General features: G+C 35.0%; 1 protein-coding gene across 1 annotated transcript in view; it reads right to left on the reverse strand.

The window, feature by feature from the left end:
• LOC122040947 (serine/threonine-protein phosphatase BSL1 homolog) overlaps positions 1-17,663 on the reverse strand; it is a 39,581-nt gene that overhangs the window by 20,653 nt on the left and 1,265 nt on the right. Inside the window, exon 6 of the mRNA XM_042600436.1 lies at positions 10,504-10,603. Coding sequence (XP_042456370.1) covers positions 10,504-10,603 — 100 coding nt within the window. The remainder of the gene's footprint in view (positions 1-10,503; positions 10,604-17,663) is intronic.

Consider the following 17,663-nt stretch of genomic DNA (forward strand, 5'->3'; position numbering starts at 1 on the left):
TCCTTACAACAAAAGCTACTTGAAATGAAAGAAAGAGAAAACCCTCAACTTTAGGAGTGGGATATTTACTAAATTGCAATGAGAAAAGAAAAGAAAAATTTTATCTTTTATTTTTCTAATTTCATCCAGCATAATATAATTCAAAATTTTATTGTTTTTGGTTTCTAGAATTAACAAATATTGTAATTTGCTACTGCATTAAGTGATAGCTATATATTATTGTCTCATATTAGAGACAAAAGTGTATGTATTACTTCTCTGATTCATAAGTATTGAGAAAAGAAGCAAAAGTTACACATGACGTAGAGGGTCAGCTTAACATATATTAAAATAACTAAGGATATGTACAAGGATGTAATGACAAGAACAAAAACTCTAGACAGATTAAAAGAAGTGTTTCTAATAAAAATGAGGTTACATCAAGGATTAGCTCTCATATATTTTTACATTAATCATGAATAACTTCACAAGACACACCCAAGACACGTTACCATGGTGCATATTGTTTGCATATGACATTTATTTTATCAATGTGACACGTGAAAGAGTAAATGCTAAGCTTGGTTTTAGACTTAGTAAAGTAAAAATATATATATATGAAATTTAAGTTAGTAGTACTAGACGTAGCAAGGCAGATGACGAATTACCCGTAACTAAGAGCTTTAAGTATCAAGAATCGTTAAGAAATGTTTTATATATGATACAAGCGAGATAGCTGAAATGGAGTAGGGTGTTTTGTGTTTTTTATGATAGTAAAGTACCTCTAAGATTTAGAAAATTTTAAAAAAGGCAATTAGATCTGGTTTATATGGAGTTGAAAATTAGGCTATAAATCAAGCATGAGCAAAAGATTAGAGTCATAACAATGAGGATATTAAGGTAGATAAGCAGATATACGAGAATAGACAGGATAAGAAATGATAATATTAAAACAAAAGTTGAAGTTGCGTCTAGTATGAGAAAACTCTGAGAGGAGCATTTAAGATGCTATGTACATCATGATTTAAAATGTCAATCCGTGTCAGAGTTTCGGTTTATGACCGAAACAATATGGTTTCCCTACCGTATTGTGTCATGCCGATATAGTTTCGATATTTTTAAATATAAAACATACTAATTAAAAATAAAAAAAAAATAATCTAAGTATTAAAAAAATAAAATAATTTTAAAAAGGGATCGAAGCACCTCTATATGGTAAATAAATACATAAATGATTTATTATATATTTTTGAAATTAAAATTAATAATATATATATATATATATATGAAATTAATGGAATAATTTTATTAGGGTTTGATTAAGCATGTTTAGATTATCCTATTTATAGTTAGGAGTTAATTAAAATTATTAACTTAAGTTTAATTATTAACCTAAGTTCTACATCACACCTGTGGGCGTCCCCGCCATGACCTGCGAAGGTCGCAACGGCCTCAGCAACCTAGCGGAGTTCGTCGTGAGATCGTGGTGCCTCCATGACCCTACAGCAGCCAGTGATGTCGGTGTCGGGTGGCAAGCAGAACAAGAGATTTCGCATATTTCACCCCGGACGAAACGATATTTTAAACTATGATGTACATATACTTAAGTGACCAATAAATGTCGTAATTAGGTGATGTGAGTTCATCGCAAAAACGTCCATTAATCGTGGAAGAGGGACATCAAAGAAGACTTGATTATCAACAATAAAACACATAAAATTCATTTAAATAATATAGATTAGGATATAGTAGAGGATCGAGCCCAATAGCTTAAAAGCATAAAAGAATGCATATAGCTAACCCCACTTAATGGAATAAACACTTGGTGGTTGTTGTTATTATTGTTATTATACTTATTGTATCAAATTATAGCAATGTTACAATAAGTAGTAATATCAACACAAAAAGGCACCGTATAGCAACTTAGCGGGAACATCCTTGATGAAAATAGTATTCTTTTGTGACGAACTTTACGTCTAAGTTTGAATGTTGTAGAAATTGAATATTTGTGACTAACTTCACTTGATCTCATGAAATGGCTTTCAAAACCCTAGATCTTAATCTTCATTTTCTTTCTTCCTATCAGCACCAACGCCCTAACTCAAGCCCTCTAACAAGCAAACACTCAAATAAGCCTCCTCAAGTACTTCAGTAACTTCTACTCCTCAAATAAGTCTCCTCGAGTACTTGTAACTTCTACTCCAACCCCCCCCCCCCCCCCAAAAAAAAAAAAAAACCCCCCCGACACACAACTTTATACCAACATTGTATCATTGGTGTCCACCATATTCCAATGCTAACATCCTTGCAAATCAAAGTGAAACCCAATAGCGGTAATTGCCCCTACTTAGTTTCTCAAGTAGAAGAGATGATACATGTAATTGCATAAACTAACTGTTAGAATAATTATAGGGGTATTTTTGTCTTTTGGTGTATATCTTCTTTCCTATATAAAGGCCTAACTCATGGTTCCAATACACGAGAATTTAGGATTTTACTTTGAACATGGTATCAGAGCCAAGTTAAAACCCTAATTTCTTTCCTCCTTGTGCCGCCGTAGTTCTGCCCGTTCACGCCTTTCTCCTCCCCTTCCTCTCTGTTTTTTCCCCTTTTCTCCGTCGTTGTCCCTCAAATTGCAGGAGGGGTTGCGATCCAGTTCTCCGGAACCCTACAACTCCCTAGTTCTTCCGTCTCGATCTGATTCCGAACAACGGGTCCGTCTCGCGCCGCCTTCAATTTCGTCGGATTCGCCTCTCGAAGGATCGATCTAGGGTTTCGTCTCCGATCGATTTGGGGGAACTTAGACCCGGAAGGTCCCCCTCGTACGTTGCGATCTGCTTCCGATTCCCGTATTTTGGTTTGGCGATGCCATCCACTCGAGTGAAGGGGCTTTAGCTTGGAGAAACTTTTATCCGTGCAGCGTCAAGAGGAGATTGCGTCTTCCAAGCGGCGATCTAGGGCTCTTTTGTCATCTTCTGCGGATAGCTGACTCTGCTGCGTCCACCGTTCAGCCCGTACAAGAAGGCGGTCTTTTGTACTATTTTCACTCGGCGTTCGAGATATTCACTCGGCGTTCAAGACAGACCCCTCCCTTCCAGCATAAGCAAGCTCACTTCGTATCTTCCAGCAGCCTGGTTCACAATTCTATTCATGGCTACATCTAGCGGCGCCCCAAAGCCAGATACCTCAATCTTTACCAATCATATCACTGCACCTCTTTCTTCCGAGCAGTTGGATGGTAAAAATTTTATCTCTTGGGCATCTCACATTGAGCTTTGGCTTGTTGGACAGAGTTATGAGACACATCTCACTCAAACTGAAGAAGATGTTCAAGTCGTCGATCGTCCTCTGTGGAAGAAGGTTGATGCTCAGTTATGTTGTATTATCCGAGCCACCATCCATCCATCTCTTAGGAGTGTCTTCCGTACTCACAAAACCTGTAAAGTTGTTTGGACACAAGCTCAACAACTCTTTACAAACACCTCTCGGCGACTCTATCAAGTTTGTGAAGATCTCATGATCATCCTCAGCACCCATCAGATTAAGGATTCAATGTCAACTTATCTGGGTTCAGTCTCTAGCCTTCTTTGTGACTTCAATGAACTGCTCCCACCTGCGGTCGATCCTGTTGAAGAACTTGAAAATCGGAAGAAATTTTTTATGTCTCTGGCTTTATATGGTCTGCCCACAGATTATTCTCATGTCCGTGACCAGATCCTGGGCAGCCCCACAGAAGCTACTATGGAGAATACCTGGGCGACTCTTCTCCGTGTCCCGGCCAAAGTCTTGACGTTGCCTTCTTCTGTTCCTGTCGACTCGTCAGTTTTGGTCTCTCGACACAAAGGACCTCCACCTCGCAAGGGTGGCAAAGGTCGTCCTTGGTGTGATCACTGCCACCGACTGGGACACATAATTGATAAATGCTGGAGTCTACATGGTCGTCCTCCTCGTGCTACCCAGGTCATTCAAAGTTATGTTGCTTCTTCAGCTTCCACTTCACAGTTGACACCGAATTCAACTCTAACACCTTCCTATACTGACTTTCTGAAATGGTTTGAGGATCGTCAGGCTTCGGGTTCCACTGCTACCATTGCACACGCCGGTACTTCCTTTGCTGGCATATCTCGTTCTTCGGGTCCTTAAGTTCTTGATTTTGGGGCCACCGATCATATCACTGGTAATAAATCCCTATTTTCCTCCCTCAGTACTTCTAGTAATTTGCCAATGGTCACCATGGCCAATGGTTCCCAAACCCAATCCCAGGGTATTGGCATTGTTCATCCTTCTTCATCTCTGTCTATTCATAATGTTCTTTATGTTCCCGGCACTCCCTTTAATTTATTATCGATAAGTCAACTTACTCGATCTCTTGATTGTATCATTTCTTTTACTAATACATCTGTTTCTTTACGGGACCGGAGTACAGGGAGGATGATTGGCCTCGGATGTGATCTCATGGCCTATATCGGCTTCAACAACCCTCTTTTGTTGGTTCGGCGGCGGCATCTCCACTACTTATTCATGCTCAATTGGGACATTCAGGTCTTAATAAGTTAAAACAGTTACATCCTAGTCTTTCTCACTTAGAGTCTTTATCTTGTGAGTCGTGTCAATTAGGTAAGCATGTTCGTAGTTCTTTTTCTTCTCGTATTGAGAGTCGGGTTATGTCTCCTTTTGCTTTGGTTCATTCTGATGTTTGGGGTCCGAGTTGTGTTTCTTCTACAATGGGGTCAAGGTATTTTGTTACTTTTATAGACGATTTTTCTCGTTGTACATGGTTATATCTAATGAAGGATCGTTCAAAATTGTATTCTATTTTTTCTTGAAATAAAAACTCAATTTGGTACTTCCCTTCAAACTTTGCAAAGTGATAATGCACGCGAGTATTTATCTACTCAATTTCGTACCTTATTGACATCTCACGGTGTGTTGCATCGCACGTCTTGCCCTCATACCCCTCAACAGAATGGGGTTGCAGAAGCAAGAATCGTCATCTCCTTGAAACCACTCGGACTCTTCTTCTCCATTCTAATGTCCCTCATCAGTTTTGGGGCGATGCCATACTTACTGCATGTTATCTCATCAATCGCATACCTTCATCCACTCTCCAGGGTAAAATACTTCATCAGGTACTTTATCCGCATCAGCTTCTTCATCCTCTACCACCTCGGGTCTTTGGTTCTATATGTTTTGCTCATGCTCTTGATCCTGGAATTGACAAACTTTCTCCCCGATCTCATAAGTGTATCTTCCTTGGGTACCCACGGTCTCAGAAAGGATACAAGTATTATTCCCCTACTCTTCGTCGGTACTTCATCTCTACTGATGTCGCATTCTTTGAGTCGGTTTCTTTTTTTGGTCTTTCCGCTTCACAGGCCGAGGTTTCTCCCTCTCCACCTGCACCAGTAACTATCTTTTGTCCTCCGGAGGCGCCTCTATCATCTCCGGCCTCGTCTCCTCCTTTGCAGGTTTATCAGCGTCGTCCTCGTTCTGCTTTGCCGCCGACCAACACTGACACTGCTGTGGGCACATCTTTGGAGCCAAGTCCTTCACCGTTTCCTCCGGTCCCATCTTTGGCAGGATCTAAAAGAGGCTCCCCCTAATTTGGCAGAACTTGACATTAGGATTCATGGGATTGTCGACTGTCTTTGAGTTTAACATTCCTATTTCTTCCAGAATATCCATTGCATACTTCCTTTGGGATATAATGATCCCATCTTTAGACTATGCCACTTCTATCCCTAGAAAATATTTGAGTTTGCCGAGATCCTTTGTCTGGAAATGTTTGAAAAGATGTTTTACTTGTGAAATCCCAAGATGATCATTACCTGTGATGACAATATCATCAACATAAACCACTACATAGATGCAACCAGTAGATGAGTGGCAATAAAAGACAGAATGATCAGCCTCGCTTCGAGTCATGCCAAACTGTTGAATTACGATACTAAATCTACTAAAACATGCTCTGGGTGACTGCTTGAGACCATATAAAGATTTCCGTAAGCGACATACAAGACCAGAAGACTCCCCCTGAGCAACAAAACACGGAGGTTGCTCCATATAGACTTCCTCGAGCAGGTCACCATGTAAGAATGCATTTTTGATGTCCAATTGATGAAGGGGCCATTGGCGAATTGCAGAAATAGACAGGAAAAGACGCATAGAAGATATCTTGGCAACAGGAGAAAAGGTGTCTCCATAATCCAATCCAAATACCTGAGTATATCCTTTAGCGACAAGACGAGTCTTAAGTCGATCAACCGTGCCGTCTACACCAACTTTCACTATAAACACCCATCGACAACCAACCACTGACTTCCCAGGAGGTAGAGGAACTAGGTCCCAAGTCCCACTGCTCTGTAAGGCACTCATTTCATCAAGCATAGCCTGTTTCCATCCTGGATGGGCAAAGGCATCACCTGCATTCTTTGGAAGAGAAACAAACGACAAGGAAGACAGACAATAATAATAGGATGGGGAAAGACGATGGTAACTCAAAGAAACATAGTGAGGAGAAGGATTACGAGTGGAACGCATACCCTTTCGAAGTGCAATAGAAACATCAGAGGCAGAAGATGGGATCATTATATCCTAAAGGAAGTATGCAATGGATATTCTGGAAGAAACAGGAATGTTAAACTCAAAGACAGTCGACAATCCCATGGATCCTAATGTCAAGCTCCTGCCAAATCAGGGGGAGCCTCTTTCAGATCCTGAACGATACAGGCGATTAGTAGGGAAACTAAGCTACCTTACTGTCACTCGTCCGGATATCTCATTTGCAGTAAGTCAGTTTCTTAGCTCTCCGTGCAAAGAACATTGGGATGTCGTAACTCGCATTATTCGATATATCAGGGGTGCACCAGGAAAGGGTCTTCTATATGAAGACAAAGGACATACTCAAGTCGTGGGGTATTCTGATGCAGATTGGCCAGGATCTCCCTCTAATAGAAGATCCACTTCTGGATTTTGTATATTGGTCCGAGGTAACCTTGTTTCTTGGAAAAACAAAAAGCAAAATGTTGTGGCAAGATCCAGTGCAGAGGCAGAATATCGAGCTATGACTATTGCTAGTCAAGAACTTATATGGTTAAAACAGTTGCTTCAGGAACTAAGGTTTGGAGAGGTTACACAAATGTCACTCATATGTGACAACCAGGCCGCTATGCATATTGCCTCAAATCCAGTCTTCCATGAGAGGACAAAGCATATTGAAGTTAACTGTCACTTTGTCAGAGAGAAAGTCATATCTGGAGAAATATCTACTAGTTTTGTCAACTCAAATGATCAGCTAGCAGATATATTTACTAAGTCACTCAGAGGTCCTCGAATTGACTACATATGTAACAAGCTTGGTGTATATGATCTATATTCTCAAACTTGAGGGGGAGTGTTAGAATAATTATAAGGGTATTTTTATCTTTTGGTGCATATCTTCTTTCCTATATAAAGGCCTAACTCGTGGTTCCAATACACGAGAATTTAGGGTTTTACTTTGAACACTAACATTTCAATTAATGGCATCTCTACATTTGTACCTGCTCTTGCTTATTGATCAATTTGGCAAACCCATAATTCAAATTTCACCTCTTAAATGTTTAAATTAGTTTAATTTTTATTTATCTTCCTCAAGTATTTTAAAACCTAATTGCTAATCTGTTGATCATAGCCACAACTTTATCTATTTAGCATCATTCCTACTCTCTCTTGTTCTCATCTCCTACTTCTCAAGGTATTTCTCGTCCATCATTCCTGTCATCTCTCTAAACATTTGTTTTCTAAAAAACAATCCTATGCAACATAGACAAATCCAAGCACCTCAAGTTATAAAAACTTTGGTGAATGACTTCTATTTAATAATAAGATTAACTTGGATCATGAATTATTAATAGCATATAGCTGCTGTGAATCGTATAGTTTCCTTTCTAAATTCATTTTTTCACTACCTCCATGGTAAGCTTCAATGTCAGCACCCATCCTTTTTCTACAGTTATTATGAAAGAAGTCATAGATGCCAACTTGGAAATATTGCACCAAGCCTTCCCTCCTCTCACTATCCTGTTTGCTTTTCTTCTCTTACCAGCTTTTCTCCTTAATCTTCACCCTCATTCTGAATCCATCTTTGTCTCAACTATTTCAGATCTAGTAAATTTTTCTCTCCATTGAGCTCTATATAAGAAATATCATTACTAATATTTAAATAAATTAAACATTTCTTACATTTACTAATTTTTTTCTGTTCTCCCTCTACGCCTTGCGCCTTCAACTCTAAAAAGATATGTGAATCCTTCAACTCTAATTATTTGTGAATTTTGTACTGAAATGTAGGATTCTTAAAGTCAAATTCAAAGCTTAGACCAAATTGGGAATTAAGTTCAACTAAATTGTCTCATCGAAAAAATCACCATATCAATATCTTTTTAGATATCATATACCTTCTGAAGAAGGTCGATGTTATCTATACAACAATTTGTGCATGGTTAAAAGTGGCAGTTCCATGTTTATCAAAATCAATAAATTGTCTGTATTGGACAGTAGAGGATCATAAATTTTTATACCATTGTTTGTGTTCTGATTAGTGTGTTCAAAGTAAGAAATTTCAACTCATCTCCTAATTTGTTCTCTAAGTGGTATCTAAGGTTTGGAGAGGTTACACAAATGTCACTCATATGTGACAACCAGGCCGCTATGCATATTGCCTCAAATCCAGTCTTCCATGAGAGGACAAAGCATATTGAAGTTGACTGTCACTTTGTCAGAGAGAAAGTCATATATGGAGAAATATCTACTAGTTTTGTCAACTCAAATGATCAGCTAGCAAATATATTTACTAAGCCACTCAGAGGTCCTCGAATTGACTACATATGTAACAAGCTTGGTGTATATGATCTATATTCTCAAACTTGAGGGGGAGTGTTAGAATAATTATAGAGGTATTTTTGTCTTTTGGTGTATATCTTCTTTCCTATATAAAGGTCTAACTCGTGGTTCCAATACACGAGAATTTAGAGTTTTACTTTGAACACTAACATTTCAATTAATGGCATCTCTACATTTGTACCTGCTCTTGCTTATTGATCAATTTGGCAAACCCATAATTCAAATTTCACCTCTTAAATGTTTAAATTAGTTTAATTTTTATTTATCTTCCTCAAGTATTTTAAAACCTAATTGCTAATCTGTTGATCATAGCCACAACTTTATCTATTTAGCATCATTCCTACTCTCTCTTGTTCTCATCTCCTACTTCTCAAGGTATTTCTCGTCCATCATTCCTGTCATCTCTCCAAACATTTATTTTCTAAAAAACAATCCTATGCAACATAGACAAATCCAAGCACCTCAAGTTATAAAAACTTTGGTGAATGACTTCTATTTAATAATAAGATTAACTTGGATCATGAATTATTAATAGCATATAGCTGCTGTGAATCGTATAGTTTCCTTTCTAAATTCATTTTTTCACTACCTCCATGGTAAGTTTCAATGTCATCACCCATCCTTTTTCTACAGTTATTATGAAAGAAGTCATAGATGCCAACTTGGAAATATTGCACCAAGCCTTCCCTCCTCTCACTATCCTGTTTGCTTTTCTTCTCTTACCAGCTTTTCTCCTTAATCTTCACCCTCATTCTGAATCCATCTTTGTCTCAACTATTACAGATCAAGTAAATTTTTCTCTCCATTGAGCTCTATATAAGAAATATCATTACTAATATTTAAATAAATTAAACATTTCTTACATTTACTAATTTTTTTCTGTTCTCCCTCTACGCCTTGCGCCTTCAACTCTAAAAAGATATGTTAATCCTTCAACTCTAATTATTTGTGTATTTTGTACTGAAATGTAGGATTCTTAAAGTCAAATTCAAAGCTTAGACCAAATTGGGAATTAAGTTCAACTAAATTGTCTCATCGAAAAAATCACCATATCAATATCTTTTTAGATATCATATACCTTCTGAAGAAGGTCGATGTTATCTATACAACAATTTGTGCATGGTTAAAAGTGGCAGTTCCATGTTTATCAAAATCAATAAATTGTCTGTATTGGACAGTATAGGATCATAAATTTTTATACCATTGTTTGTGTTCTGATAACTGTGTTCGAAGTAAGAAATTTCAACTCATCTCCTAATTTGTTCTCTAAGTGGTATCTAAATGATCCGCCTACTAGGAGAAGAATAGAAGGATGCAATCAAAATTTTTAGCTTCAAACACTATTAATAAAGCAGAAGTAGTACAAAGACGTTCATTTTTTCCATGGTTTCTGCAATAGTCAATGGCCTTGCAAATTTGATCACAGAAACAAGGACATCTACAACAACTTTTGTGACGAGTATGAAACTCTCACAACTTCCACTGTAAGGTCTTCACAACAACTATTGCAATGGGGCCTTGCCCTTGAAGAAAAATTTGTGATGGCATTCTCTATAGCAAATGGACTATTTTTTGTATAGAAACCATAAAATTTCAGATTGTTTCAACTTCCTATAACTGCTACAAGTAAAGCAATCTCACATTCTGGCTGTCGGTCTATCTCCTTCAGGGTTTAATTTCTGCCATCTATAAGGTTTCTGTGCAGTATCCAATGCCCAAGTATCAGATAGAACTCTTTGTCCTGGAAAAAAAAATCAATTTTCAATTAAATGGGAAAGCAATCAAAGTACTAAGATGAAATGTTCAAGAACAAAATATTTTAATGTTATTGCAAAATACAAAAGGTACGAGAGCAACAAGAAAAATCTATGAAAGCCCACCAAATCTACATATCTAGGATTTTGATGCCCAGAGATGGGAAAATTTCATTTCACCCCTTATTTTTACTTTCTCAAAATGCCCCTGAAAACTTTAGCATCATGGAATATCACCCAGAGCTTGAAAACTCATCTTTTTGCCCCCAACCGTCAATGTTGTTAAGTTAGTTAACAAAAATGATGATGTGGCAAACATTTGTCATCATGTCATTGAAGTTGTAAACTAACAAATCACTATTCCATTAAATAAAACCGACTGACAAAGAGGGGAAATTTCATTTCCACTCAAAGTTTACCAACTTTTCAACATACCCGCTCATGTTTTAAAATGTCACAATATCCCTTAGAGTTTATAAACGCATCATATTACAGCCAATCATCAGTACCATTAAGTTACTTAAGAAAATGATTATGTGACACAGGTGTCCTCATTTCTTGAAGTGGAAAGCTAAAACGTAAGCATTCCAGTAACTTAAGGGTGTTAGCGGTTCAGGGTAAAAGGGCAAGAGCTTTCAAACTCTGAGGGGCATGTTGATAACCTTAAAATTCTAGAGGGCACTTTGAAAAAGTAGATAACCTTGGAGATTGAAATGAAATTTCTTACCAAAGAAAGAAGAAGATAAGATGAATTCAAGTGACACGTCGTGACTTGATTAGTCTAGATTATTGTTGAAGTTCTTAGTATTCACACATACTTTAGTAGCAAAGAAAGTTAATAGAATGAGAAGCATACAAATAAGATAGAGGTGTTTGGAATGTGGTAATCTAGCATGTTTCTAGAAATTTTGCATGTAATTATTTTGTCTACTTTGTTTTCTTAGTAATTCACATTAACTCATAGGAGGAAAGTAACTTACGAGAGGTTGTAATTGAAATACCACCCTCTTGGTATCGATAATCTTGTTGCAGCTATTTACTAAAAAACACTCTCTCCCTGTCTCTATCAGAATGTAGATAACCTATGATGGGATGGTAATAAGATTATTTATAATGTGAAACTGCATAAAGAATAAATATGTAAAATTTAGTAAAAACCATGTGCAAGAAATCTCTTGCTTTGATTATTTAATGTGCATATGTACAGAAACCCTGCCAAAGCCGGTCCCAAGCCCGGTGAAAATGGACGAATTGTATGATCACATTGCAACGTTAGACTATAATGTCATGGCAAGAACTGTTGCAACTCGATGTAGTGTTAAATATGCAAAGTCCGCCTGTAATGTCTTTGCAAAGACCATTGCATCTTTATGAGAACTTGGATGCAGTGTTAAATATGCAAGAGTTCTCACACCATAAGTTAGGTAAGAACAAATATTATAAGAAAACTAATTATCTAAGATTTAAAGTATGAAATCTAGGAATGTTCACTGGTAAAATAATCTAAGGAGGTAGATACGATGATTAGAAAAAAAATTAATATTTTACATGTACAAATGGCAAAATGGGTAAATAGGCAAAGATGATAAAGAATTCAAATTTTAAGTTATAGTACACATGAATGAGTAAAACAAGAAATGGAATATGTATTACAAAACATTCCAACAACCGAAATGATTTTAATAGGAGGAAATCTAAATGGGCATATATAAATGAAAAATAAGGAATATGATAGGATGCATAGAGTTATGGGTTTGGAATAAGAAATGAAGAAAAAAAAACTATATTGGATTTTGCAATAGCATATGACCTTATACTAGCTAATAAATTTTTTAAGAAAAGAGAAAATCACTTAGTCACATTTAAAAGTGGGAATAATAAATCGCAAATTTACTTTCTTATGATTAGGAAAGATGATAGAAAGATTGGTAAAGATTGCAATGTCAAATTTAACTACGCAACATAAGTTAGTAGTATTAAATATACGCCTTAAGTATAATAATATCAACAGAAGGAAAATATGCACGACTCCTAAAATTAAATGGAGGAAGTCAAAGAGTGAAAAATAAAATATATTTAAAGAAAATGTAGGAGTACAAATATTAGGAGAAATATACGACGACTTGAATACGACATGGAATATGAAGGTATCAAAGTTAAAAATAGTAGTCAAAAGTATACTCGATAAGTCAAAGGGACGTGCACCACTAAGTAAAGAATCTTGATGGTGAAATGAAAAAATATAAACGAAAGTGAAGAAAAAAATGAACAGCTAATAAGGAATTATACATTTGTAAGAAAAAAAACTTAAAAAATATACAATAGCGAAAGAAGAGGCTAAGAAAACTATGAATGAAACTAAGAATGAACCTTTTGAACACTTGTATTGAAAATTAGATAGAAAAGAAGGGAAAAAAGACATTTACAAAATAGATAACACAAGAGAGAGAGAGAGAAAGAAAAGAGATTCTATCCAAATAAGATGTATTAAAGATGAATGCAATAAAGTGTCAGTAAACAATGAGAAAATAAAAAAGCGATGTCAGAGGTATTATTATCAATTTTTTAATGAAGATTTAGATAACCAATTTAACTTAGATAATTTAATTAAGTCAAATGAGTATAGAAATTTAAATTTTTATTATACAATTCAAATTTCAAAAGTAAAGCAAGCTTTAAATGGGATGCAAAATAAAAAAGTAGGCAGACGATATTCCGATAAAGGTATAGAAGTACTTGGGAAATAAGGTATTGAATGCTTATAAAGTTATTCAACCAGGTATTAAAAACTAAAACAATGTCAAATCAATAGAGGGTAAATACTCTATTCCCTTATATAAGAATAAATGAGACCTACAAAATTGTGTATATTATAAGAGTATTAAACTAATGAGTGATACGATAAAATTTTGGGAAAGAGTAATAGAAAAAAAGACTAAGGAAGGAGACCACGATTACCGAGAATCAATTTGGATTTATACCCTAGAAAGTCGAAGCTATACATTTTTTTAGATAATTAATTAAAAAGTATTGGAACAAAAGCAAGACTTGCACATAATATTTATCGACCTAGAAAAAAACTTATGATTGAGTCTCAAGAAAAATTATAGAAAAGAGAGGTGTTAACATAGTATATATTCAACTAATTAAGGATATGTATGAGGATATAATGACAAAAGTGAAAACTTTAGGCGGATTAACCGAAACGTTTCTCATAAAAATAAGTTATATAAAGGATTAGCTCTATGTTCCTATATTTTTACACTAATCATGGATGAACTCACTAAACACATCCAAGATCCAGTGCTCCAGTACTACGGTGCATATTGTTTACAGCTGATATTGTTTTGGTACATGAGACACGTTAGAGTAATGTTAAACTTGAATCTTGCTGGAAAACACTAGAAGTGAAAGGTTTTTAAGGTTAATAGAGTAAAGATAAAATATATCAAATTTAAATTTAATAATATTAGACATAATGAGACAACTATTAAGATAAGAGGCGATGGGTTGTAAGTATTTAGGATTATTTTTGCAAAAGAATGGAGGGATTGAGAGAGATATCTTACATAGAATACTAGTGGGATGGTTGAAATGGAGAAAAGCATCAGGTGTTCTTTGTGATCGTAAAGTACCTCTAAGACTTAATGGAAAATTTTACAAAATGATTGTTAGACATGTTACATGGAGTTGCAGAGATGAGAATGTTAAGATGGATGTGCGGACATACAAGGATGGACAAAAAAAGAAATGAAAATATTAGAGAGAAAATTAGGGTTGCACCTATTGAGGGAAAGAGACATCTTTAAGATGATATGGGCATACACTTAGACCATCAATAAATGCTCCAATTAGACGCTGTAAAATTATGCAAATGTGCATATCAAATGAGGAAGACCAAAAAAAACTTGGTTAGAAACAATAAAATAAAACAAAATTTATTTAAATATAAATGATGATAAAGTAGGATATAGAGCTGCGTAGAAGGATTCATATAGCCGACCCAACTGATAAAACTTGGTTGTTGTTGAGTATATACGGAAATGAAATTGAATTCCTAAGAATTTGTTAGTCGTTCCAAACATGTAAATGCAGAAATTTTAGTAATTTTGCAATAATAATATTGCCCATGCCAAATTCTGCTTTCAAAAAATCCTGCAACATTAATATATCAGTATGGTAATGTAGATTATCATGAAAAATTATTTGCAAACCCAAATCAAGCACCGTGTAAAATAGAGTCTCCTCATCAATAAATTAAAAACAAATTGATATAAAATGATCAAATATCCACACTGTCGCACCAATAAAGGTTCTAAGGAAATCAGAAGGAAGGAACCCGAAACCTAGATAAAAATCACAACATCAACCTATCTTTCACTATGCACTAAAGAGCAAGTTTCAGCAATTGGATTGCAGAATCTAAAAAAATAGCATTCAAGGATGATTCCTGATTATTTGAAATTAGATATATCGATCTTATTCCAATATGGAACTCTATGTAAGGATATATGTAAGGAATACCTAGATTTTTATAAGACAAAAACTGATAAGAAGATGTTGTGGGATAGATGAATGGTCGGCTTGTCCTTCTAAAAGGGGTGGATGAATAGATAACAACCTAAAATTATAAGTCTCATAATACAAAAGCAAACATTAGTTGCTCAAAGTGCTCATGTGTGTATTCGGTGGATCGAGTCAAGTGATAATCGCAGCAGAATAAGAATAATAAAGGCAAGACACGATTACATAGTCAATTTAACATGGTTCACCCGCTCTTAATCCGTAATCTATTGTGCGTGCAGTGCATCAAAGCGTCACTTGTCCTGAATATCCAATAGCAATATCCTTTACAAGAGGTAATGAAGCATGCCTTTTACCATTCCTAGGGTTTACCTTAGGATAATTACAATATGTTATCCTCTCAAATATATAAGAAATGTCAACTAACATAATCCAATTGACTGAATCAAGACAGTAGTCTCTCCTTAACTCGACTTTCATCTCTGTAAGCCTATGAAAGTCCTTGGAAAAAGCTAAGTGGGCAGACAACAACTTAGATTTCAGAAGTCCCCTAGCCAAAGGCTTTAATCCACTAGATAGTCTGCCTCGACCTAACTAATCACATCATTTTCAATGATATTGCTCCATGCAATAAGCCTCAAAATTACAAGCTCTATATGCACTATTCCAAGTTGTTTCACACTTGATATACATTAGATAAAAATCTAACTTAAATTCTTTGCCAAATATATCAACACAATCTTAAATTCTTTGCTTATCACATCAACACAACCTAATCAAAAACGGCCAACATTGGACAATTCCTCAAAGATTGTTGCCATTTTTTCCATAGTGGGATAAGATGATGTTGACCTGCCTATCATGCTTTCTCTAGACAAATTACTTCATAAAAAACTTGCATTGAGGATCCCTAGCAAGTCCTTGAACAAATTCCATACATATTGTTCATCAAAAGATGGCCAGCATTTCATATGAAACAATCATCATCAAGCTTATTATCATGTGAATCTCAAGATATTGATTCGTCTAGTTTAACATAAATTCAGAAAACAGTAATGGCTATAATTATCACTCTCCTACTTTAACCTAGATTTTCTATTATTTACAATGCAGCCGTAAACATTTTCCAATGGAAGAGGAAGCTCCTCTTTCAAGCAATGGAGGGAAGAAATGATGCTACCAATACTAAAAATCATGAAACGGATTTCTTTTGATAAGATACTATGGAGAAGATACAGACTAGTTTCACAAGGATGTTAACCCACGTCATGTAAATATTAAATAGATCTGAATAACTATAAGATCGCATAACATATTCCAACTAGTCTCCAAATATTCTGTGTCCTTAACCCCAGTCCAAGTACTAAAATTTATTTAAATTTTAAAAAATCTTAAATAAATTTTATATATTTATATTTATTTATTTTAATAATATTATTACTAATTAAATTATTATTATTATTATTAATTTTATTACTAATCAAATTTATCAATTCAACACTTTATTAAAAGTTTGACCAAATTAAAGGGTTGACCAACATTTCATGATAATTTGGATCAAATTTGTAAATAAAAGCATTTAAAATTATTATAATATTGTTGGATTTAAAATTATATTATTAAAGTTTTTTTTTAAATTACAAAGTGAGACATCATCCTCTCTTTGTTTTTAGCCGAAACAAGAAAAAAGTATAAAAATTTTATGGACAAGTATGCTATTTATTATTTTATTAAAAAAATTAATTTAATTAGGCATTTTAGGTTTTATTCGAAAATAAATATCGTGCGAGCGAGACCATAACCACCTACACTTTTTCAAGATTGAATACATCCCCTTAAATCCATAAGTTTCTATGAAATTTTGCAAAATTTCATAGAAAAAATTGTCACACTATATGAGATTCTATAAAAATCTTGCAAAAAAGTCATAGAACTCCATAGAATTCTTTTCACAACTATATGAGATTCTATAAAAATCAATAAAAAATTATCAACTCCACAAAAATCTATCATTAAAAAAAAAGTCAATGAAAGTCATCCAATCTCTTGATTGAATACACCCCCCTTAAATATTGCATATATATGGGATGTAATGAACGATGGAGTAAATAAGTATCTATGAGATGACATGATTTGCCTAAAAAGTGTAGAAAGGATGCATGGCTTCAAAAGCATGTGGTTTTCAGATAGAACTACATAACAACTAGAAGCCACACACATTCTGCTTAATGTAAGAAAGTTAAACGTGCAGGATTAGAATATACCACAATCAAGGGAATTGACTTGAGACTTCAATTTGAATCGTATGTAAAATAAAAATTTACGAACTGAGTTAAGTATTTTTCTGATAAAAATAGGTACTGGATAGACAATTAATCTTACTCTAAAGTCCATATTCTATTGTAGCAACCACTCAAACATCTCCTTTAGTTCAAGAAAAGAATTAACAGAAAATTTGAATCACATGTTTGCATCATCTGGCATTTTAGCTCCATCCTTGTTTTGACAGTGCTTCTTTTATCT

This window comes from Zingiber officinale, chromosome 2A (genome assembly GCF_018446385.1).
Source record: "Zingiber officinale cultivar Zhangliang chromosome 2A, Zo_v1.1, whole genome shotgun sequence".
NCBI classification, from domain to species: domain Eukaryota; kingdom Viridiplantae; phylum Streptophyta; class Magnoliopsida; order Zingiberales; family Zingiberaceae; genus Zingiber; species Zingiber officinale.